The sequence below is a fragment of the Prinia subflava genome, chromosome 7 (assembly GCF_021018805.1).
Source record: "Prinia subflava isolate CZ2003 ecotype Zambia chromosome 7, Cam_Psub_1.2, whole genome shotgun sequence".
NCBI lineage: Eukaryota > Metazoa > Chordata > Aves > Passeriformes > Cisticolidae > Prinia > Prinia subflava.
The window spans coordinates 1,092,317-1,116,912 of record NC_086253.1 but is presented as its reverse complement, the minus strand read 5'-3'; the positions used below and the strand labels follow the sequence as shown (position 1 = coordinate 1,116,912).

General features: G+C 56.2%; 1 protein-coding gene across 1 annotated transcript; it reads right to left on the bottom strand.

Moving 5' to 3' along the window:
- LOC134552559 (cytochrome P450 26B1) lies at window positions 1-21,115 on the bottom strand. Its single transcript, XM_063401245.1, has 6 exons — window positions 19,450-21,115; window positions 17,351-17,575; window positions 4,724-4,999; window positions 3,566-3,721; window positions 1,737-2,018; window positions 1-429 (listed from the first exon to the last, which is right to left on the bottom strand). The coding sequence occupies exons 1-6, from the start codon at window positions 19,651-19,653 to the stop codon at window positions 37-39; spliced, it is 1,536 nt and encodes a 511-aa protein (XP_063257315.1). The 5' UTR covers window positions 19,654-21,115; the 3' UTR covers window positions 1-36.
- Between the last annotated feature and the right edge of the window lie 3,481 nt (window positions 21,116-24,596).

Genomic DNA, 24,596 nt, shown 5'->3' with positions numbered 1-24,596 from the left:
CCCGGCCGCCCGTCCCTGGCGCCGCCGGCGCGGGCTCTACACGGTGGCGCCCAGCATGGCGTCTGTGCCCGTCAGGATCTCGTTCTGGTTGGAATCCAGTCCGAAGAACTTGACCTTGAGTCCGTCAACCGGGTGGACCACGGGCACCAGGGTGATCCTGGGGAAAGTCCTGGTGGCGAGCTCGAAGCGGCTGGTGCTGGCCAGCTCGATGGCCAGCGCCTTGAGGAAGAGCTTGGCCAGGTGCTTGCCCAGACAGGTCCGTACGCCTCCTCCGAAGGGGAGGTAGTGGAACCTGCCGTCCTTGTCCTCGCTCCGGCCCTGCCCGAAGCGGTCGGGGTCGAAGACGTCCACGTCCTTGAAGACGGGCGCGGTGTCGTGGGTGTCCCGGATGCTGTACATCACGCTCCAGCCCTTGGGGATCTGGAAACCCTGCGGAGAGGCGGGGAGGGCAGGAGGGAGGAACAGAGCGGGTCAGTCCTGCTGGAGAGGGATGGGGAGCAGGGGATGGGATAAAGGGATTCTGTTTCCACAGAATCGCGGAACGGTTTGGGACGGGAGGGACCCTGAACTCATCCTGTCCCACCCCCTGCCAAGGGCAGGGACACCTTCCACTGCCCCGGGGTGCTCCAAGCCCCATCCAACCTTGGACACTTCCAGGGATGTTTGATTCCACAAACAATCCAGTTTGGGTTGTGCCAGGCCGCACCACCCTCACGGTTTTCCTTGCTTATTCCCATTTCTTTTGGGTTTATCCCTTAAAGCGTGATGCAGATTTAAAGGAAAACCAGACAGCACAAAGAGATGCCAATCCTGGCTGTATTCCTCCCTCTATCCCAAGGATTCCCATCCATTTCCTCGCTGGCAGGAGCTGCCCACCAGGAACCCCGTGGTGCTGAGCAGCTTCTCCCGCGCCGTGCCCCACACATCCGCCAGCCCTTCCCAGAGCATCCCAGAGGATCCCACAGCATCCCACACCCCGCTGCCTGTCAGCACCACACACCCAACACCCACGTCGGGGCCCGGGCGATGAGAAATGGGGTGGATTTATCATCCCCTGAGCACTTTAAAAGGTCTCTGACTCAAACCGCTGCATTAGGAGGATTTACAGTGACAAGGCAGCTCCCGAGACTTTGTTTTGCTGGGAGGAAATTCCAGCCGTGGCGGTGACTAATCCAGCTGTCATCCGGCAGCCTGGAGATGCCCTTTGCCATAAACCTTTCCCCTGTCACACCCCAGCTCAGAATCTGGCGTCACTGTCACGAGCTGGCCTTTGAAGCATCACACCCGTCTGCTCTCTGACAGCCCCGGCGCATCCCTTGCTGCACATCCCATCCCTGCTGCAGCTGGAGCACATCCCATTGCCGGAATCACAGGATTGATTAGGCTGGAGAAGCCTTTGAGATCATCGGGTCCGAGCTGGGACCCAGCGCCGCCTCATCCCTTCAGCCGCGGCACCGAGCGCCACATCCAGGCTCAGACCCCTCCAGGGACGGTGACTCCACCACCTCGCTGGGTCCAATGTCCAACCATTCCTTCTGGGAAGGATTTTTTTCCCCTAACATCCAGCCTAAACCTCCCCTAGCGCAGCTTAAGGCTGCATCCCTTTGTCCCTTTGGTTGCCTGGGAGAAGGACTTAACTAGGCAGGACTTGGTTTCTCCCCTCGGAGGTCTCCTCTAAGCCAGGCTCAGGCGGGCCGGGCTGTTTTTGGGGAGCTCAGGGGCGCAGCACTACTCACGTCCAGCTCGAAGGTCTGCAGCACGGTGCGGTATCCGCCGGAGATGGGCGTGAAGAGCCGCAGCACCTCCTTGATGACGCAGTCCAGGTACTGCAGGCCGCTGATGTTGTCCAGGCGCAGGGAGCCCTCGCAGATGCAGCCGTTGTGCAGGATCCCTTTGCTCCGCAGCTCCTCGCGCAGCTTCTCCAGCACCCGCGGGTGTTTGAGCAGCTGCATGATCAGGGAGGTGCTGGCGCTGGCCGTGGTGGCGTAGGCGGCGAAGATGAGCTCCAGGGTGCCGTCCTGGGGGGCAGGAGGGGAGCGGGGGTGAGCACAGGGGGTGGGGCAGAGGGGACGCCGGCCTCAGCACCTCAGGGCACCATGGGGTGTTCTCCAGCCCAAATGTTTTCCAGCCAGGCCTTGGAGTCGTGGAGTGGTGGGGGTTGGATGGAACTCAAAGATCACCTTGTTCCAACCGCAGGGACAGCTCCCGCTATCCCAGGTGGATCCAAGCCCCAGTGTCCAACCTGGCCTTGGGCACTGCCAGGGATCCAGGGGCAGCCACAGCAAAGCTGGGAATTCCAGCCCAGCCCTCCCCACCCTCCCAGGCAGCAATTCCTGCACAAGATCCCAGCCCAATCTCCCCTTTCCCAGTGGGAGCCATTCCCTGTGTCCTGTCCCTGCAGGCCTTGTCCCCAGTCCCTCTGCAGCTCTCCCAGAGCCCCTGCAGGCCCTGCCAGGGGCTGGCAGCTCTCCCTGGAGCCTTCCCTTCTCCAGGGGAACATTCGCAGCTCCCCCAGCCTGGCTCCAGAGCAGAGGGGCTCCAGAATCCCGGAAGAGTTTGGGTGGGAAGGGGCTTTAAGGATCATCTCATCCCACCCCATCCCATGTTCAGGGAGATCTCCCACTATCCCAGGTGGATCCAAGCTCCAGTGTCCAACCTGGCCTTGGGCACTGCCAGGGGTGGAGCAGCCACAGCTTCTCCCCAAAACAGCTGCTCCAAAGTTTAGGATGCAAAGGGGCCAAGTGACCTGAGGGAGGATCACATCACAAAGCTGGGAGAGGGAAAAGTGGAATGTGGCCTACACAGGGAGATATTGGAGGGAGATGGATCCTCCTGGGTGATTTCCCACCCACCAGGGTGGATGAGGGAAATCCAGGCAGAGTTTGTGTCCCTCATTAATGGCCTTGGACACTTCCAGGGATGGGGCAGACACAGCTCGGTCACATTTAGCTGGAAGGTCACTCCTTGGACAGGAGATTCACACAGAACCTGAGGATCAGACAAAATCCCCAGGAGAGGCTCCTGGCATGGCCACGACCCAGCTGCAGGTCAGAACCTGCTGAGGGGCTCCTGTGCCCTGCAAAGGAGCACCAGGAAAAGTGGAAGGACCAAGGGATGCAGCTGATCGAGGCTTCTGTTGTGACCAGGGAGGTTCAGGCTGGACACCAGGAAAGATTTTTTTCCTGGAAGAGGGATCAAGCATTGGAGAGGCTGCCTGGGACAGTGACAGAGTCACCATCCCTGAAAGCGTTCAAAGACCGAGAGGATGTGGAATTCTGTGGTGTGGTTTGGTGGGGATGAACGTTGGATTCAATGATCCTGGAAATCCCTTTTCCAATCTTAACGATTCCATGGAATGCTTTGCAGAAAGGGCTGGGCACAACCAGGAAATCAATGAAGCAACTGGTTTGGATCCACCACACAGCACATGGTGGTGCTCCAGCTCTCACCGCTCACCTCACGTGTGCCCCAAAAATTCCTCCTTGGAGCATCCCACACTTTTCCCTTCCGGAAGGCCCTGCCCCAGGCAGAACAATCCCAGGGCGGCCCTGGGGAAGAGCTTTACCTTCAGCTCCTGCATGGTCAGCTCCTTGCCGTGCTCCTTCCCGCTCTCTATCAGGATGTCCAGGGCGTCGGCGTAGTCCTTGCCCTGCGTGTTCTGCAGCTTCTCCTGGATGGCTTTTTCTAGCCCCTTCTGCAGCGTCTCCCGGGCCCGGATTCCCTGTGGAGCAGGGAAAGTGCTCAGACCACACCAGCAGCACCTTGCCCATCCCAGGGGCCGCAGACGTGCTCGGGACAGGTCCGAGCCATAAAAGCAGAGGCTCAAAGAGGGGTGTGAAGATGCTGGAGGTGTCCCCTGGGCGGGAGGAGTAAAGCCAGAGTGGGGGAGATCACAGGAGGAGTAATCAACACCTAGGTGTAAATGATGGGTCTGGGCTGGGAGCCCCTGTCCGGCACCGGTTCCACAGCCCCCAGCTCCTCCTGGGATGCATGGAAATCCCTGGGAAAGTTGTCTCACAAAGGAAAGCCCATTCATCCCAAAGAATCCTCTTCCCGAGCAATTTGATCACCTGGTCCCAGTAAAGCAATTCCTACGGGAGTGCAGCTGCTGGGGGCTAACCTGAGACACACTGGGAGTGATTCCGGGCTCCAAGGGGATGGAATCATTCCCGTGGGCAAATAGCAGTAAAAAAACCTCAATACTGCAGAGGTATCATAAAAGGTAAATTTTGAGCCCCCATATTTCTGTTATCAAAATTCCCAGTGGGAAAAAAAATGGTTTTATGTCTGGTTTTTGTTGTGTTTTCATTTCGCGTCATTGATCAGAAAAACTGGAATACTCCAGGAATTAGAAGGACCTGTTTAATTTTGGGAATTAAAAGGATCTGGTTTAGTTCTTGGAATTACAAGGACCTGTTTCACTCCAAGGCCAGGAGGGAATTAAAAGGAGAAAGGCCTCATGAACTAAAAAATACAGGAAAATTGCCAAAGGAGGAAAACTGTGAATTAAACCTCGGCAGGCTCTGACTATTTTCTGTTGTCAAACCCCTCCAATAATCACCAAGGACCGGATTTCCCTCTCGGTCTCCTCCACCAAATCAGGAATCACGGCCCAGAACAGACTCCTCGAGGTCAGAGGCTGAGAAACCCCGCTGAGAGCTGGGAGAGGAGCGGATTAATCACCGCCCGTTAATGAACGTGGAGAACCCGAGCCCAGGCTCACCCTCCTGTAGCCGCTGAAGGGCAGGTCCACGGGCAGGGAGAAGACGTTCTCCACGAACTGCTGGTAGACCTCGAAGAGGCGGCCGAGCTCCTCGTCGGGGATGCGGAAGCCCAGCAGGACGCGGATGGCCATGCGGAACGTCAGCTTCTGCGCCTCGTGGTACACGTTGATGGGCTCGGGGTCGCTGCTCCACGCCCGCAGCGTGTCCTTGATCACCAGCTGGATCTTGGGCAGGTAACTCTCCAGAGCCTCGTGGCTGAAAATCTTGGAGAAAACCTACAGGGAAAAGCAACGGGGAGAGGTTTCTGCCGTGGCCCCGACAGCCTTGGTGTTCTCCGGGGTCATCGCATGTCCCGCAGGGAATTGTCACAATTCCCAACTCTTCATCCAGAGGCACCAATTCCTAAAAAAAAGCTGCCAGGAGCACCGGCTCCTCCCGGGATTCCCGCCATGGCCATCACAAGTGACGGGAATAACGGAGCAAAGCAGGGACGGGAGGAATTCCTTCACCCCATGTGTGGCAGGAGGGACAGGGGCAGCTTCCCATGTCCAAAGGATCCCAGTTCCGTTCATCCCATGGTCTGGATGTCACTAATGCACCTTTTCCGCAGGGATTCTCCAGTGTCCAACACAGACTAACACGATGGGAAAACACAACCCTCCCAAAGGGAAGCACCGACAATTCCTCCCACCTCTCCACCACCTTTTCTTCTTTTTTTTTTTTTTTTTAATGGATGCAAAATGAAGCAAAATGATTATTTTGGATCCTTTAGGACCTCTGTGGAATCTGGCTGAACTCCGGCGGGGGTTCAAGCGGGGAAGAGCCTCTGCACGTACGCAGAGGCCGCGATCGCCCTCGGCTCATTTCCTTGGGAAACCAGGGGGAAAAAAAATTCCTGATGTCAGCAGCCAGCGTTAATTTAAGCTCTGCGAGTAAACAGTGAGCAGGACTGGGCCTCCCCAGGTCCCCCACGCTAACGGCTCCTTACTCCAATTTTTTTCCTCCAATTTGGGCCCGGGCCCGCTCCGAGGAGCTCAGCAATGCCAGGAATGTCCCTTCCCGGCACAGCAGCGCTTTCATTCGGCATTCCCGCCGCATCCCTCCCCTGGAAAAGGCGGGGGGGAAAGCGCTGTTTGTTTATTTTTTATTAACCTACACACACGCACGGGGCAAGGACGCACACGCACCGCAGGCCTCCAGGAAAATCCAATTAAACCAGGATTCCAAGGGGGGAGCAGCGCGCCGGAGCCTCCACCGGTGGCCGCTTCCCGGCGGGAATGGAGGCGAGGTGGGGGGGCTGCCAGGCTATCAACCCGCCGAGAGGGGAGCGAAATCAAAGCCGCCCCCTCTTTTCCATGAGCGCCGGGCTCGCCGGAGCTGTAAATGTGAGAATTTCCTCCGCAGTCAGCACTCCAAGGGAAAGGTAATATTTTCCTGGCTGCGACCCCTCATTGCTAATGGCCGGCGTTCCCCGGGAGTTTGTTTGGTGAAAAAACACCTCTGTCCCCTCGCAGCTCCACAGGAGCCGCCTCGCAGCGCCCCGGGTCGAGCCCCGAGCAGAACTCGGCACGCGGCGGGGCCCGGCGCGGAGCTCCCCGTGGAAATCCGGGATGGATGGATGGATGGATGGATGGATGGATGGATGGGGAAGAGAATCCGAGCAGCCCAGCCTGGGGACAGGGAGCCATCCCTGGATGGCCGCACGGAGCCGAGGCATGAATGAATGAGAGGAGGAATCAATGAATGAATGAATGAACAGCAGGGAGCGGGAGCACGGCGAGGGCGCGGGACGGGGCGGCGGCGGCCGCCTCCTGCCTGCATCCAGAGCCGCTCCGGAGCCTGGAGAGGCAGCGACCTGCAGGCATTTTCTGCCGGGAAAAGCAGCTGCCCAGGAAAAAAAGGGCAGGAAAAGCTGGAGGGGATAAAGCCGAGACCCTCGGCTGCGTGGGGAAGGCGGGAAGGGGATGGGGAAGGTGGGAAGGGGAAGGGATGGTTGCTTTGTCCAGGAACAGGACACCAGGGTTTGATGCAGAGCCAGCACCCATGAGCTCTTGCACAGGGGTGGGACAAGGCCACCTGGGCGGCGCCGGCAAAGGGACACTGCTGTCTCCCCACCCAGCTCTCACCTGCCCTTCATCCATGCTGAGGAGCTCACAATAAGGACAGAGGCTCCCGGTGAATTTCCAAAACAGTTTCCATGCCTCAGTTTCCCCAGCTGGAAGCAGGGGCAATGAGGGGACAAGCTCTGCTTTGGAGCACCAGGTCTACATCCCTGCTTGGAGCCACCATCCCAATGGAGGCGGCCTTTGGGGGCTCCAGGCCTCGTCCTTCCCGAAGTACCTGGGGACCCCCTGCTCCCTGCAGAAAGGACACGGTCCCAGACGTGCCTCTGCTCCCAAAACAGCTGCCGTGGTGTGCGGGGCTGGATCCACACCCCTGGATCAAGCCAGGCTCCCAAGAGGAAAGATCCTGTCCCAAGGATTGGTGCGAACAGCCGGGAGGATCCTTGGGAAGACAAAACCGAATCCCTGTGGGACCAACACCAACCTGCCCAGCCTGACTAGGGGGAGCAGTAAGCGCTGGGGGATGAAGGGGATTTTTTTTCCTTTCCTTTCTCTGGAGCTTTTGGAGCTCTCCTGGTTCCAGGAGGCTCCTCCAGCTGGCTGCTCCCTGGAGCTCCCAACCACGTCCCGAGCCCCGGCCGCGCTGCTCCGTCCCGGCCGCCGCCGCGCTCGCACCACCTAATCCCACATGTCAGCAGATCCTTCCCCGGCCAGACACAAGTCTGGATCCCCTTCCAGTCACCTCCAGCTCAACCCTGCATCTTTCCAGTTGATTAAAAAGGAGGAGAAGGCAGCCAACTTTCCCCGACGAACCCCGGCGCGTCCCGAGCCTAAAATTCCTGCGCCCTCTAGTGAAGTCGAGCCGAGCGGCTCGGCTGCTCCAGGAGCGAATCCAGGCACAGCCGAGGAGAATCAGGGCAAGGAAAAGCTGTTCCAGAGCTGCCAAGAGGAAAAATCATCTCTAGGCTCGGCTTTGTTAACCCTGAGGTGCCACAGCCTGGGAATTTGCTCCGTCCAAGGGTGTTCATTTCCTCCACACACCCACACCGACGGGGATCCCACCACCCAGCGAGCCTGGCTGGAACCTTCCCACTCCGCCCAGCATGGAAAAAGGATATTTCAGGATTTATGGTTTTCCAAAGGCAGAAAATGCCGTCCTGGTGCCTCGGCTCCAGATCCATGTGGCAGCAAAGTGCCCCCAGTCCCAGCTGGAGAACGCCCCAGCCCCATCCTTAAACCACGGCCAAGGAGAGGGAATGTGAGGGAATTCTGTGAGCTCCAGCAGTGACTCCATGCGTGGCTGGGGTGTGGAGGGCCATGTTTTCCATGGATTTCTCCTTCCCACTCCAAGCCCCCGCGCCAATCCCTGCCTTTTGCCATCCACGATCTGCAGCGCCCTCGCTCCCACCTGGAACATCCTCCCAAAAGGGGGAACGGAGCTTTCCCTTCCTCCCTCCAGGAGGAGAATTTCAATTTTGGGATCAGCCACCTGCATCCCAATCCAGCCTAGAGCCGCTGGCCCGGCCAAAGCGAGGCGGGATGAGCCTGGAAATGTTTTCAGGAACCACTTTGGCACCTGCCAGAGGTTTGGCAGACGGGATACATTGGGAAGCATCCCGTCTCAGCCTGGATTTGTCCTAGTTCTCCCCACATTTCCAAAGACCAGGCTGTTTGTCCCAGGCCTGTCCCATCACCACGTTATCCCAGATCTCTGCCTCCCTCCAGAGCCCATTCCCATGCTCCAGCAGGATTGTAAACCGGAATATTTTTGGAGATGGTTCATGGGCAAGAGGCTGTCCTGGTACTGGGAATGTGAACAAAGGGAAAACACAGCAAAAAAGTTGGGAAGGCGCCACAAAAGGAGAGAAAATTCCAAAAAATCCCACTCCTGCCCGGACACTGAGGTCTGTTTGTAAAAGGTTCTGCCTTTGCACACAGCAAAGAACTGAATTCCTTTTCTCCCCTCTTTTCCCTGGAAAATGGAGCACACGGAAGGCTCCATCCTGGAGGAATCCAGGCTCCCCAACCTCCAACAGGAGTCTGGGAACAGGAGCTGGAGCTAAAAGGAATGATGTGCCTTTGCTAGAGGCGGTTGTGCTCAAATTCGAATGATTCTCAACAAATCTGCTGGAAAAAATGGAAGGATCACTTCAGATCCTTGGGTGGTGCACGCACCTTCGAGGGTTGTCCCTACCCCTGATTTTTTCCATGTTTAAAAAAACCCAAAAAGGATTATGAGAAACTCCAGCATTTCCAGTCAAGTTCAGAATAAAATTCTGCCCAAGATCTGCATTTCCCAACTCAAAAATCTCCACTTTCAAGAATCTCTCCTACAAATCCCCCACATGGCAGGGGAGACCTTCAATCCCAAACCCTTTAAGTCCTTGCAAGGCCTTGCTTTCGATCCCAAACTCTCCAAGGTTTTCCTTTCAATCCCAAACCCTCCAAGGCCTTGCTTTTGATCCCAAACTCTTTAAGGCCGTGCTCTCAATCCCAAACACTCCAAGGCTTTCCTTTCAATCCCCAAACCTTTAAGGCTGAGAGGTTAAAGGGGCTGTGGGGGAGAGCCAGGACCAAGCAGGACCCGCCTCAGCCTCCCAAAAATTCCCTTCCCAGTGAAATTCCATCAAGAAATTTCAGCCTCTCAGCTGAATTTATGGGGATGCCAAAAGGCACCGGGATCTGTGGGCTTTGGGATGCTGCTCCAAGCGTCCTCTCCCTGCTTATTTAGGGAGAAAAAGGAGGATGAAATCCACCTTGCGCTCCTCAAGGAGGGAGAACAATCCCACATCCATGGATGTCACCACAAAGAAATGGGAGCTGTGTCCGGAGAAAAGGGATCAGGAAGGTGGGATCAGCTGGCCAGGATCCAGCTGGGATCCCTGGGGATGGAGCTGTGGGGAAGGAGAATCCCACAAACCCACCAGGCTCACATTCCTGAGGGAATCATGGAATGGTTTGGGTGGGAAGAGACCTTGAAGCCCATCTAATTCCAGCCCCTGGGATGGGTCATCCCGGCTGGTGCTGGATCACTGCCCGGGGTGTGGATGGGAGAGTTTCCCTGGAGATGAGGAGGAGGAGGAGAAAAGCCTTCCCAGGCAACAGGGGAAGGGAAATATCGGGAGAAAAATCCAGGTTTTACTGACCTGATGCATTTCCCTGGAGCACAGAGAGAGGACGAAAGGGAAGGATCCCTATGGATTTAAGTGACCTAGAGACAAAGCCAGACTTAAGAAGAAACCAGTCCCTGGTCCTGTCAAGAATTCCAGAAACTGGGAACAGAGCAGAGCAAGAGGCTCAGGAGGGGATGAGCGGGGAATTCCCGATCTGTGGTGTGGCCACCTCATCCCAAAGGAATAAAAAACCCCTCCAGAGCAGGCACAGTCTCATGGCAAGAATAAGGGAAAAAAGCCTGGAAAATGGATTCCTCCAAGGAAATCCTGAGGATGGCAAGACCTCCATGGGATGAGCAAACACCTGAGGAGCTCCTGGTGAGGATTAAAGCTCCTCCAGGGAGGAGGTGACAAGGGCTGAGGTGACACCACAAGGTGACCCCAACTTAAGGCCACCCCCTAAGGAGAAGGGAGCTGGAGAACCAGAGAGATACTCCATGGAAAAAGATTCCACCTGGGAAGGGATGGAGAGCTCCGTTATGGACAGAGGGATAAATGGAATGTTACAAACCACAGCTGAGGAGGTTCCTTGGAAGGATGGAGGAGGATGGACGGAAGAAACAAAGGTTCAGGATGGATCCTGACTCCCTGACATTCCCGGGATTCGCTCCTGGTCCCTCTGGAAGTGGAGCCTGGATTGCAATTCCACCCAGCTCACAGCACTGAGGGGGGGCTTTACCTTCTCCGTGCCTCCCAGAACACCCAAAACCTCCCACCCTGGATGGCCCAGGAAGGTGGAAAATCCACTTTTGGGAATGTTCAGCTCCCGGGTTATCCCACAGCCGCAATCCTGCTCCACCAGCACGGCAGGCTCGGAGCTCGCGGGGAGTTTTGGGGTGAAATCCCCCCAGATCTGTGGTTTAGGTTTAGGAGCTCCTCCATTTGCCTTTTTTTCCTTTAATCTCTTGGAATCACTCTGGATTTACACCCCTGGAGATGACAGCACCGCTCGGTCTAAAGTCAAGGAGCCAACCCAGCCCTGGAATTCTTCCCCCGGCACCAGAGCAGGAGCCATCCTCCATCCATGGAAGGTTTTCCCTGCTCCAGAGGTTTTTGCCCATGGATTGAGGCTCCCAGGGCATGGAGAAGGGGCTGGAATTCAGCCGATTTGATGGAATTTTGGGAGCTGGCTCCGATGGATTGGGATGGTTTCTTTTCCACCGTGGGCACACGGAATATGCTGGGAGGGTTGGACAGATGTGGAAAAAAAATCCTAAAAACCCTAAAAAAACCCCTCTTAACCACCGCGGTCCGGGTTTTTTTGTAGGAAAAGTCCATCCCTGCCACCTCGCATCCCTCCTTCCTCCTCCAGCCCTCTCCCCCATCCCGACCCTTCCCTCCCCCCCAGCCCAGCCCACAGCAGCTGGTTTATATTTGGCCGTAAATTTACGGCCCCCTTTGTGTTCTTAATCCCCTCCAAAGCGGTTCGAAAGCCTCGGACCCTTCCACTCCGTGCTAATGAGCTCAGCACTTGCGTGCCTCGGAGGCAGAGCGTTAATTGCGGTGTGTTAATGAGCGGCCGAGCTCCGGACCCTGAGACAAACCAGGGCCGTCCCTGCTGGAATCTCTGGGTGTCTCCCCAGCAATCCCATGGATTGCTTGTGGTTTATCCCGCCTTTGCCTTTCTGTTGTTGTTGGTTTTTGAGCCGGCTGTGCCTATTTTGGGATGGCTCGGCCTGAGCCCGGCGCTCTCCTGGGTGATCCCAAGGAAAGGCTGATCCCACCTTTCCCGAGCGGATCCTGCACCGGGAATCTCCTTCCTGGCCCTGGGTGCTGCTCAGCCTTGACCTAAGCCCTAAAGGCCGTGTCCTGGTCATTCCCAATTCCCATTTCCTTCTCCACCGGGATCCCTTGCAGGCACAGCAGCGCTGAATTCCAGCTTCCCGCTGGGATTCGATCCCATAAAAGCAGGGACTGCAGGATCCCTAAGGTCAGGTTTGTTTTGCTCTCCCTACAGCTCCTCTCACCCCGCAATCAACACTCCCAAAACCTTTCAAGGGCGGGAATGGGAATTAAAGAGGTCACCAAGGACAAGACGGGATCGGATGGGACAAGGATGGAGGGAAGAGCCAGGGTGGGACAGGGAATGGCGGAGGTGGCGCCCTTGGGTGGCCAAAACACCACCCAAGGATGGGGAAACCACCACGGAGCAGGAGCTCCCATCAACCCTTCCCAGGGAGTTCCAGCAGGAGCTCCAATCCCGAGGGATGATATTCATCCGTCTTGGCATGGGCAGGGACAGGGATCAGCCACCAAAATCCCGGAGCAAAGACCCTGCTCAGGCTCTGGGGTCGCTCCTGTGAGGAACCCCGAGGAGATTCCAGACAAAAATTCCACTGTGGAGCTCCAGCTCCAGCAGGGGTGGCCCAGATCCTTCTCCTGCATCAACACAAACTCCATGATCCAGCCTGGCCGGGATAAATATCCCAGAAAAATGGGAAAGGAGTTTGGAGCTGCTTTCATTTACTCCTTGTACGCTGCTCTGATCACCCAGCTCTGCCTGAGGACATCTGCAATGAAGCCATTCCTTAATGCAGGAATTTTCCCTGTTCCCAGCCCTCCATCCCGCCCGACATCCCTGCTCCGGGCTGACTCCATAGCTGGAGGTTCATTTCCTAAAGCAGGGAAGTTTTCCTCCCTTTGTGGGAATTTCCAATGCCAGTGGCATCTGCAATGGAGCCATTCCCTGCCTCACATCCCTGCTCCAAGCTGATTCCATATCCTGGGATTCCCTCTCTGTAACTGCAGGGGGTTCATTTCCCAAAACAGGGAGGTTTCCTCCCATTTGTGGGAATTTTGACAGGGGAAATTTGGTAAATCTGGGGTGGGAAAAAGCAGGGAGCTTCCCCAGGGTGAGGATTGGGGTCCCTCTGAGCACCTCCTGCATCCCAGAATCCTTCACCAGCACCTACAGGATCAACGTTTCCGGATATTCTATATGGAATAGGATAACGAATCCATAAAGATCCCAAAAAACAGCTGGGACAGGGAACAGGGAAGAGAGAAGAGCTCCAACATCTCAATCATCCCACCCAAGCATCCCCTGGCGGATCCAGCCGCCGATCCCGGAGCTCCACCAGGGAGCTAAAATTCCTTGGAAAGCTCCACCGAGCAGCTGATCCCTGGCACGATCCCAGAACCCTCCTGCAAGAACATGTTGGGTTTGGAGCTCATCCTCACATCCCGGTGACAATCTGGAGAGCACGGATCGCCTGCCAGGGAGTGCTGGAAGAGGAGCTGGAAATAAACCCAGCTGCGTGGGGTTTTGGGGGGATGAGGGGGATTTATGGCCATGGGCAAGGGCTGGAGGTGATCCCGAGTGGTTGGGAGGGCAGCAGGGGTGGGTTCCACACTCCGCTTTCCCCAATTTTGGACAAAATCCTGTGCCAGGTGAGGAATTCCACCTCAGCTTCTGGCAAGATCAGGGAATTGAAAAGGAATGAGAGAAGGCTTGAGCTCGGAGGTGAAGCAAACCCCAAAATCTGGGAGGTCACCAGAAAACCCCACCACGCTCCAAACCCCATCATCGTCCACCTGAAAGATTTCCCGGGAATTCCTCTCTCCACGGAGCTTCCAAGTGCTCCAAACCTTTTCACGAACCTCTCAAGAGCGGCACCCTCACTGCGGGAATCCCCGGAAACCGGGGGATTCTCTGGAAAATTCTGCCTTTTCCGAGCTCCTTCCTTGGTTCTCTGGTGGTCAAGAAGAGAAATCAGGCTCGGTTTAAGATTTAAGCCCTGCCTAGCTCCAAATCCTTTCTCCCCAGAGCTCTGCGAGTTTCAGGGTGGGGAGACTTGAAAGCTGGACAACAAAAGCTCGGGTTTAGCAAAAGCTCGGGTTTAACCAAAGCTCGGGTTTAACCAAAGCTCGGGTTTACCGCGCTCCGAGGAGGCCGCACCTGACGGGAAGAGCTCTTATCTGCTCATCGGGATCCTGATAAGAGCAGCACGATCGATTCTCACCCCATTAGAGGCGGGCTCAGCTTATCTCCGTGCGCAGCTGGGGATGCGGCCTTAGGGAGGAGAGGATTCCCAAAATCGGGACCAGCCCAGGGCGGGTGCTCAGCTCCCAAAAGGCAGCGATTAGCAGGAGATGGAGTGAAGAAATCGGGCTAAAACTCTCGAATTCCAGAGCCGAGCCCCCTGGACTCCGCCTGGAGCGGATGAAAGAGAAAGCTCAAAGTGAGGATTAGCTCCAGGAGTATCCCAGATCCTGGGAAAGGAGTTTGTGGGAGCTCAGGGAGGACCGAGGAGTGGGAGAAGGAGCCGGGGTCGTCCTGGGACAGGGTTTTGTGGGAATACCTGAGCTCGAGAGGCTTTTGGCCACCCCTGATGCAGGAATTGGGATTTAGGAGTTAATTGGGATTTAGGAATGAATTAGGATCCTTGTCAGAATCACAAGTGATGCCAAAAATCTTGGAATTGTGGAATGGCTTGAGTTGGAAGGGGCCTTGAGGATCATCAATTCCCCTCCCTGTCATGGCCAGGGACAGCTCCACTGTCCCAGGGTGCTCCAAACCTCATCCCAGCCCTGGATATTTCCAGGGATCCAGGGGCAGCCACAGCAAATCTGGGAATTCCAGCCCAGCCCCTCCCCTCCCTCACAAGGAACAATTCCTTCCTAACACCCAACATCTCATCAGGATGCAAAGAGGGATTTTGAGGAGCACAGCGGAGACCTTTAGGACTCAGAACATCCCAAGAGCTTCGGGTTTCAGAGCTCAGGGTTGGCCACATGGTTTTTCCCAGTAGGAAAAATCCGGGAGTGAGGAGGAGAGAGGAAACCTCTGCCGGGTTTGTGCGGCTGGCACCGCTCCTGGCGGGGCTGGCACTGCCCCACCCGGCCACGGTGCCAATCCCAAACCCAGCAGGATCCCACAGAGGCCGGGCCTCCCTTCTCCATGACCCCATAACCCACAGGGATCCCACAGAGGCCGGACCTCCCTTTTCCATGACCCCATAACCCACAGGGATCCCACAGAGGCCGGGCCTCCCTTTTCCATGACCCCATAACCCACAGGGATCCCACAGAGGCCGGGCCTCCCTTCTCCATGACCCCAGAACCCACAGGGATCCCACAGAGGCTGGGCCTCCCTTTTCCATGACCCCATAACCCACACTCCTCCATGCCCGCTCCCGAGGCCGGAATTCCGAGGTTTTACCCGGGCCATAGCAAGGAAAGGGCACTGGAGAGGAGGAAAAAATAATCCAGAGGTGCAGGAGGGTGAAAGGAGCAGGGAATGGGCACGGAGACACCTTCAGATCTCTGCCTGATCCCGCTTAACCTTCTCTGGATAGGGATAAAACCCTTCCCTGGATAGGGAACAAATCTTCCCTGGACAGGGAATAAAAACCCTTCCCTGGATAGGGAATAAAATCTTCCCTGCATAGGGAATAAACCCCTCCCTGGATAGGGATAAAACCCCTCCCTGGATAGGGATAAAACCCATCCCTGGATAGGGAACAAACCTTCCCTGTCCAGGGAACAAACCCCCTCCCTGGACAGGGATAAAACCCTCCCTGGACAGGGAATAAACAGGAGCCAAGGCTGCCGCCGAGGAAAACGCATCATTCCCGAATCCCTGCACTTCTCCTGCCACCAATTCCCCTCCTGGATGGAGGCAGCCCCATCGCTATTCCCCTTCCTTGGAAAAATATCAGCATTTTTAAGGAAAAACCCCCAAAACTGGAGGGACTGGGTTGGTCCTGGTCCGGGGCAGGGACAGACACAGCGTTTTTGGTGGTGTCACTCCTAAAAATTGTGACTAATGGGTGTCATGTGCTGCTTGTTTTCCCGTCATCTCCCCCAGGAGAGAAGAGGGAAGGGATTTTTGGAGGTTTGGAAAGGATTTCACAGCCTCCAAAATAGGAAGAGCTGCTGGAGCCAGGGCCTGGCCTCGGGGCAGGGATGGGGACGGCCTGGTGTCCCCAGCAGTGCCACCAGCTCTGTCCTCACACGGCAGCCCTGGGGGGGGACACTCCCCCTGCATCCCAAACCATTCCCAGCCCGGATCCAGCCGGGAAAGAGCCGGGCCCCTGAGGGTGGGGTGTGACAGCCACGCCAGCACTGCCACCAGCCCCGCGGCGGGGGGGACACGGGGACAGTCCCCAGCTCTGTGGGGGCTCGGCACCCCCGAGCCAGGCTGGGGCTCTGAGGGGGGCGGGGGGTGTCACCCCAGGGTGACACAAAGGGGTCTCAGCACCCCACACTGTCCCTGGGGTGTCACCTCAGGGTGACACAAAGGGGTCTCAGCACCCTAACCAGGCTGATTTGGGGGTTCTAAGGGCGGTGTCACCTCAGGGTGACATAAAAGGGTCTCAATGCCCCCAAATCAGGGTGATTTAAGGGTTTTAAGGGGGAGGTGTCACCTCAGGGTGACACAAAAGGGTCTCAGCACCCCCAGATTGGCTGATCTGGGGGTGTCACCTCAGGGGGACACAGAAGGGTCTCAGCTCACCCCAAACCAGGCTGATCTGGGGGTGTCACCTCAGGGTGACATAGAAAGGGTCTTAACACCCCAAACTGGCCGCCCCAGGGGTGTCACCCCAGGGTGACAGAAAGGGGTCTCAGCACCCTAAACCAGGCTAACCTGGGGGTCCTAAGGGCGGTGTCACCTCAGGGTGACACAAAGGGGTCTCAGCCCACCCCCAGCCTCTGCCTCGGCCCAGCAGCCCCACCCTCATCCCAAATTCCCTGAAATCCGAGGAAGTTCTCAGCACCACGAGACCCCTCCAAGAAAAGCCCCTCGGGGTGTCCCTGCAGCTGGGGGGTGACACAGCCCGCGGGGTCCCCCCGGTGCCATCGCCCTTCTCAGAGCCCTCCACGGCGCCCCTGTCACGCGTGTCCCCATCGCGGGGGGGGCTCGGGGTGACACGCGTGTCCCCACCCCCCCCAGCCCATCCCGATGCACCTCGGAAATTCCTCAAGGGATCAGCGACACCTCCCACGTGCGGGGGGGAGTGGGAAAGGGGATAAAAGGGGGGGGAAAGGGAGTAAAAGGGGAAAAAAGGTAATAAAATGGAAAAAAAAAAGGGAAAAAAAAGGGAATAAAGTGAAAAGAAAAGGAATAAATTGGACAAAAAAGGAATAAAGTGAAAAAAAGGAGAATAAAGTTTTAAAAAAGGGAATAAAGTGAAAAAAAAGGAGGAATAAAATGAAAAAAAAAAGGAGGAATAAAATTTTTAAAAGGGGGAATAAAATTTTTAAAAGGGGGAATAAAATGAAAAAAAGGGGGAATAAAATGAAAAAAAAGGAGGAATAAAATGAAAAAAAGGGGGAATAAAATGAGATAAAAGGGAATAAAATGAGAAAAAAAGGAATAAAATATGGAAAAAATGGGAATAAAATGAAAGAAAGGGGTAAAAAAGCGGGGAAAAGAGGGGCCACCGACCTTCCTCTTGTGGCGGTGGATGTCGCCGATGGAGTTGGCCACGGTGTTGGGGCCCAGCAGCATCCGCGTGCTCCGCGGCCACTCGGTGCTCACCAGGTGGTGCTCCCCCATCAAGATCTTGCGCACGTTCTCCGCGCCCGTCACCCGCACCAGCGGCCGCCCCAGCAAGTGCGTCTTGAACACGTTCCCGTACTTCTCCCGCCGCGAGGACTGGAAGCAGGAGCCCTGCGGGGGGACCCGGACGGGTTGGGAGGGTCGGGGGGATGTGGGGGGGTCGGAATTTGGGGGTGTCGTGGGGGGTCAACCCCCGTGTCCAGCCCGCAGCACCGGCGGGGGTCGGTGCCTTCCTCCCCCCCTTCCTCCTCCCTTTACCTCCCCTGTCAATTTTAAACATATTCTGATTTTTTTCTCATTTTCCCCCCTCTCCTTCACACCTCCCCCCTTTTTCTCCCCCTCGCTTTTTCTCCCCCTCGCTTTTTTCTCCCCTCGCTTTTTTTCCCCCCTTTTATTTCCCCCTCCCTCCCCGCTCGGGCTGATTTTACTCGAAGGCGGCAGCAGCGCTCCGCCTAAGTAAATCTCCAGATTTCAGGGACTTTAATAACTTTCCCACATGCTCCAGGGGCTTTTGTCGGCGGAGAGGCGGCCGGAGCCGCAGCAATAGCGAGGGAGGGGGGTCCCCACCCCCCAAAAAAACCCCCCTGGCGAGCGGGGAGAGGCGCAGCGAGCGCCGCGGCCGCGCCGGCGGGCTGGGAGCGCGGGTGTTTATTTTGAAACAAAAGCGCGGTTGTGAGGTTCAGATGTTCAGGTGACCCTGTTTCTTGATCTGCGTAAATATAATTAAAGTCCTTTTTGTGGCATTAATAAAGAGTTATTTGTACACCATTTCCAGGGCAGCACAAAGAGCACCTTTATGCGGCGCAAGTTGCGAATGGAGTCCAATTTATACAAAATTTTTGTATTTTTAGCCCTGGACTCTGTTTGGACGGAGCCTGTGGAAAAGCGAGAAACCCTTTTCTGGTCCCCCTGTAAAAATCTGATAAATTTCTTTAAAAAATAAAGCCCTATTGAGAGCGTGCCGTTAACCCCTTCGGCGCCGGGGGGCGGCCGGCGGAGCGGGGCCGCCGTGGCGGGGCTTCCCCGGGGCCGGCGGGGGGAGGACACCGGGGGACGCCGCCGCTGTCCCCGCCGGGACCGGGCTGTCCTGCCCCGCCGCCGGCCGCGGCGCTGAAGGGCGGGAGCATCCTCCTTTGATTATTATAATTATTATTTTTATTTTTTTTTCCCCGCTGCTGGGAGGAGAGAGGGGGAAACCCTGGCGCGGCTTCTCCTCGGGGGTTCCCTCCCGGGATGCTGCGAGCTCCGGGGTGCCCCGAGCACGTCTGGAGGCTCCCCCCGGAGAGCCGGGCACCCCCCGCTCCCTCCCGGCCGCCTCCTGCCTCTCCTCCGCTCGGATTTTCCCCCCTTTTCCCCGGAATTTTTTGGCAGCCGCCCCCGGCCCCGCGGCGCGGGGGGATCCCGCTCCGCCCGCCGCTTGTCGGGCGTTTAGCGAGGTTAATCCCGGGTTAATCTCCCCATTACCTCGGCGGGCTTCCCCCGCCGCGGGAGCCGCGCCGGGAGCGGCCCCGGCAGCGCGGAAGGGCCGGGACGGAGCCGCGGCTCGGGGGGGACGCGAGCGGCGGAGCCCCCGCATCCACCCCGGGCCGCCTCCGCCCGCCGCCCGGCGCGACGGATTTCGGGGGGTTTTGGCAAGAAATGAGGCGGAGGAGAGGAGGAGGAGGAGGAGGAGGAGGGGGCTGGCAGCCCAGGGGCGATGCCGAGCGCGGGCAGCCCCAGCCCGGCCGCGCTCCCGCGGTGCCCCCGCGGCCGCTCCCCGGCTCCGGCTCTCCCTCCCCGGCTCGCCGAGAAGCCGCATGATGCAATCGGAAGGGAAAGAAGACGGGAGGGAAGGAAAAAAACCAAAAAACAAAACAACCGAAAAAGGTAAAGCGAGAAAAAGCCCTAAAAACACCCTAAAAAAAAAAAAAAACAACCCTATTAAAAAAAATGCAAAAGCGCGGTCGCGCCCCAGCTCGCAGCGAGGAGCGGGGAATCCTCCTTACCTGCAGGAGCCAGTGGAAGGTCTCTCCGATTAAAGGGAATCCCATGGAGCCTTTGGGGATTGGTAGCTTGCAGGATTTGTCGCGGGTGGCAGCCCAGCGGAGCTGCCACAGCTGTTGGGACACGGCCAGCAGCAAAGTCAGCGACACCAGGCACGCGGCGAGGGTAGCCAGTGCCGAGACGAGATCAAAACTTGCAAAAAGCATATTTGGAAAGAAGGGAGGAGGAGGAGGGTGGGGAGAGAGAAACAGCCCCTTGACAGGCGCCGCGCTCGCACCCACACACACGCGCGGGGAGAGGGGCGAGCGCGGAGCGCCCGCTCGGCGCCGCCTGGGGGGTCCTGGGGCGAGGGGGGCCCCGGCTCGCCCCCCTGGGCGCCGGCAGGTTGGGGGAAAAGAGGGGGAAAAGGAGGGTTTGGAGAAAAAAAATCGGGGAGGGGGAAAGGCTGTGGGTGCTGTGCCCCTCGCTGCGAAGTTTGGGCTTGTTTGGGGTAAACTTGACAGAGTGACACGGAGGGGAAAAAAGCACCACGAGAGGGGAAAGAGGGGGGGGAAAAAAAGGGGGAAAGCGGCGCCCCCCCAAAAATGGGGTGGGGGTGAGCGAGGAGGGAAAAAGGAGAGGGGGAAAAAATCGGAAAAAAAAAATAATAAAATCCTGGAGTGGCGGAAAAGAAAAAAAAAAAAAAGACCCCAAAAAGTCCAACTGCAGATGCTCTGGCGCTCGCTCGCTCGGAAGGCAAAGCCACACACACCAGAAGGAGAAAAAAAGAAAAAAAAGAAAAAAGAAAAAAAAAAGAAAAAAAGGGGAAAAAAGGTAAAAAATGAGAGGGGGAAAAAAGGAGCGAGATTTAAAAAAAAAAAAAGTTCAAAAAATCTTAAAATAATTCAGCCACGAGCTGGAGAGATGGAAGAATTAAATAGCTGTATATATGTATCTACACACACGCAGCGAGCCGGTTCGGTTTATAGCTCTATCTCTACATATATATAAATATCTCCCTATAAATACAGATCTCTCGCGACGCCGCTTATTTGGGAGCCCCAGACTTTTCACCAGACTTCTGTAAAGGAGGAGAGGAAGAAAAAAAAAAAAGAAGAAGAAGAAGGAAAAAAAAAAAAAAAAAAAAGAGGGAGGCAGGGCTGCTGGGCAAAGCCCCTCTGCACTGTTCGCTTTGAGGCAAAAGAAAGTCAAATGTGTGTTTATATAGAGGCGGGGAAGCCGGGGCTGGGCCGGCCGCCAGCGCCGCTGCTCCCCCCGCGCCCCCACCCGCACTTCAGAGGCTCGGGGGGGCCGGGCCGGCCCGGGGGACGCGGCGCTGGAGCGTGCGAGCCCTGGCGCGGAGCCCGCGGCTCGGTCACGCCGCTCTGCTCGGCCTCATCCTCCTCCTCCTCCTCCTCTTTCTCCTCCTCTTCTCCTCCTCCTCCTCCTCCCGCCGCCGCCGCCGCTCCTTCCCCGCCGCCGGCCTGCGGAGAGACGAGCGCGGCTCAGCCCCGCCGGAGCCGCACCGAGCACCGGGAGCCTCCCCAGCCCCTCCGCGACCCCCCGAACCCGGGATCGGCCCCCGATGTTCCCTCCGCCATCGTTTTCCAAACCCCCCCTCCCTCCATCCACGGTGTTTGATCCCATTGGGATTGTCTCCCCCAGTACCGAATCCGTGATCGTTTCCCCCTTTGCCACAAGCCCCCGGTGTTTGATCCTTGATTTTTTCCCCCATTATTTAATCCTTGGGGTCCTCCCCCCCCCCGATTATTTAATCCTTGATTTCGCACTCATTATTTAATCTTTGACTTTTCCCCCCCCCATTATTTAATCCTTGATTTCCCCCCCCATTATTTAATCCTTGATTTGTGTGCCCCCCAATATTAAACCCTCGATTCCCCCCCATTTTTAATCCTTGATTTATTCCCCCCAATATTAAACCCTCGATTTCCCCCCCATTTTTAATCCCTGATTTATTCCCCCCAATATTAAACCCTCGATTCCCCCCCATTATTTAATCCTTGATTTATCCACCCCCCAGTATTAACCCCTCGATTCCCCCCATTATTTAATCCTTGATTTAACCCCCATTATTTGTTCCCCGATTTGTCCCCCCCAATATTAAACCCTCGATTCCCCCCCATTATTTAATCCCTGATTTGTCCCCCCCAATATTAAACCCTCGATTTCCCCCCATTATTTTATCCCTGATTTGTGCCCCCCTCCACACCCCCAATATTTAACCCTCGATCATTTTCTCCCTGCAAAAATCCCCCCCATTATTTAACCCCTTGATCACCCCCCTCCCTCACCACAACCCCTCCAGTATTTAATTTTTGGTTATTTTCCCTATAACAGGGTGACCCCCCCCGCCAATATTTCATCATTGATTATCCCCCCAGTATTTCATCATTGATTATCCCCCCAATATTTCACCCTCGGTCATTTTGCCCTGGCAAAAATCCCCCCCTCCCCATTATTTAACCCTTGATCGTTCCCCCCTCACCACGACCCCCCCCCCCAATATTTAACCCTGACTCCCCCTCATGATGGTGGCCCCAAATTTAACCCTCAATCGTTTCCTCCCAGATTTAACCCTCGATCATTTCCCCCCATTTTTAGCCCCTGATATTCCCCCCCAGTGATCTCCCCCACATTTAACCCTTCGTGGGTGACTCCCACCGCCCCACCCCATATTTAACCCCAATTCCCTCCCAAGGATTCTCTCTCCCAACGATCCCCCCCTCCAATATTTAACCCTTAACGCTGCCCCTGGCAAAAAATTTCTTCCCCACGAGAGTTTCCTCAATTAATTCCCCCCTTTTGATGACTCTCTCCCCTAATTTATCCCTTAATTATTTTCCCCTGTCCGTGATTTCCCTCTCTGCCCCCACCCAGGTGCAGATTTACCCCCAAACCTGACATTAATTCACCCCAAGCATTGATTTCCCCCCCAATAATTCCTCCCCATTGATGTTCCCCTTCCAAAATTTCCTCCTGGGAATAATTTCCCTCCTCCCTTGATGATCCTGACCTCCCTCTCCTTTTCCCTGCCATTATTTCCCTGATTTCCCCCATTACAGAATTGCCCCCACCAGGATTTGGCGGTTTTGCTCTATTTTAAAAATTATTTTTATTTTATTTTATTTATTTTATTTTATATTATATTTTATTTTATATTTTATTTTATATTTTATTGGGGGGGGGTGGGTTTTCCTGCTCCCCCTCCCCGCTGCTCCCCAGGCCAGGCTGGGTCACGCCGCTTTTTCCAGGGGCGTCCCCACAGTCCAGGAGGCTCCAACCCTCCAAAATTCCCGCTTTCCCCCCTCCCCGGGATGGCAGCAGGTACCGGGCCCGCCGGCTCGCAGCCGCTTTGGCCGAGCATTTGCTTCACATTACAGGAAAAACAAAAGTTCTTTGAGTTCCCCCTTCTCCCTCGCCCCCTCCCCGCCCCTCCCCGGCGGGGTCCGCTCTGTTCCCGGTGGGAGCGCAGGGACGCGGGGCGCGGGTGTCCCCTCTCCCCATTTTTGGGGTCACCCCGAGGGGAGCCGGCCTGGACCCCCTTCCCGGGGGCGGGATCCCCCCGGGACATCCCGGAGCGGCAGCAGCGATCCCGATTCCCGCATCCTTGGATCCCCAGCCCCGCCACCCCTCCCCTATTCCCGGTTTATCCCTGTCCGGAGACCCCCCCCCAATCTCATCCCGCTGGGATTCCCGTCTCCACCGCGGCTCATCCCGCCCGAGGGTTCCTCCTGGTGCCCCCCGGGGTGGGATCCCCCTTTGGAGCGGGGATTCCTTCCCGGGCTGGCGCATCCCGGGCCGGAGCCCCCCGAGCCGGGCGGGCCCCGCGCCGCCCCCGCCCCGCCGCGCTCACTCCCGGCCCGACCGCCCCACCCGGTGGCGGCCGCGGGAACTGCAGGAGGCGGCAGGTGGAGGTGGCACTGTCCCCTCCCTGTCCCCTCCCCGTCCCGCCCCCTGGGCTCGGCCCCAGCCGCTTCTCCAGAGCATCTTCCCGAAACACCTTCCCCCAAACCCCTGCCCAAAGGATCTTCCTGGATCTCTCACCCAGATCTCCCCATCCCAAAAAACTCCCCCAAAAATCCTTCCTGAAAAACCTTCCTCAAAAAAACCTTCCTGAAAAACCTTCCCCCAAACCCCCTCCCAAAAAAACCTTCCTCAAAAATCTTCCCCCAAAGCGTCTTCCTGAATCTCTCACCCAAATCTCCCCATCCCAAAAAACTCCCCCAAAAATCCTTCCTGGAAAACCTTTCCCAAAAAAAACTTCCTGAAAAACCTTCCCCTAAACCCATTCCCAAAGGATCTTCCTGGATCTCTCACCCAGATCTCCCCATCCCAAAAAACTTCCCCAAAAACCTTCCTGAAAAACCTTCCCCCAAACCCCTGCCCAAAAAATCCTTCCTGAAAAACTTTCCTGAAAAACATTCCCCCAAAACCATTCCCAAAGGATCTTCCTGGATCTCTCACCCAGATCTCCCCATCCCAAAGAAGCTTCCCGAAAATACCTTCCCCAAAAACCTTTCTAGAAACACCTTCCCAAAATACCTTCCCAAAGCATCTTCCTGAATCTCCCTATCCCAAATCTCCTCATCCCAAATCTCCCCATCCCAAAGAACCTTCCTGAGAAACCTTTCCAAAATACCTTCCCCAAAAACCTTCCTAAAAAGCCTTTTTTGAAAAACCTGCCCAAAGAACCTTCCCGAAAAGCCTTCCCCAAAAAACTTCCCAAAAACCCTTTTCAAAAGGCCTTTCTGAAAAACCTTCCCCCCAAAAAAATCTTCCCAAAAAATCTTCCCAAAACACCTTCCCAAAGCGTCTTCCTGAAGCCCCTTCCCAAAATATCTTCCTGAAATTCTTGCCCAAAGTGAATCCCAGAAGGATCTTCCCAAAGCACCTCGCATGCTCCCGGTGCACCTTCCCAAAAATCCATCCCAAAGCATTTTCCCAAAAAAAACATTCCCAAAGCATCTTTCCCAAAATTTTCCCAAAGGAAGTTCCTGAAACACCTGCTCCCGGCACCTCACACCTTCCTAAAATGCCTTCCCCAAAAACCTTCCCAAAATGCCTTTCCCAGAGCTTCCTGAGGCCCCTTCCCAGAGCATCTTCCCAAAAATCCTGCTCCAAGCACCTCACACCTTCCCGCAGCACCTTC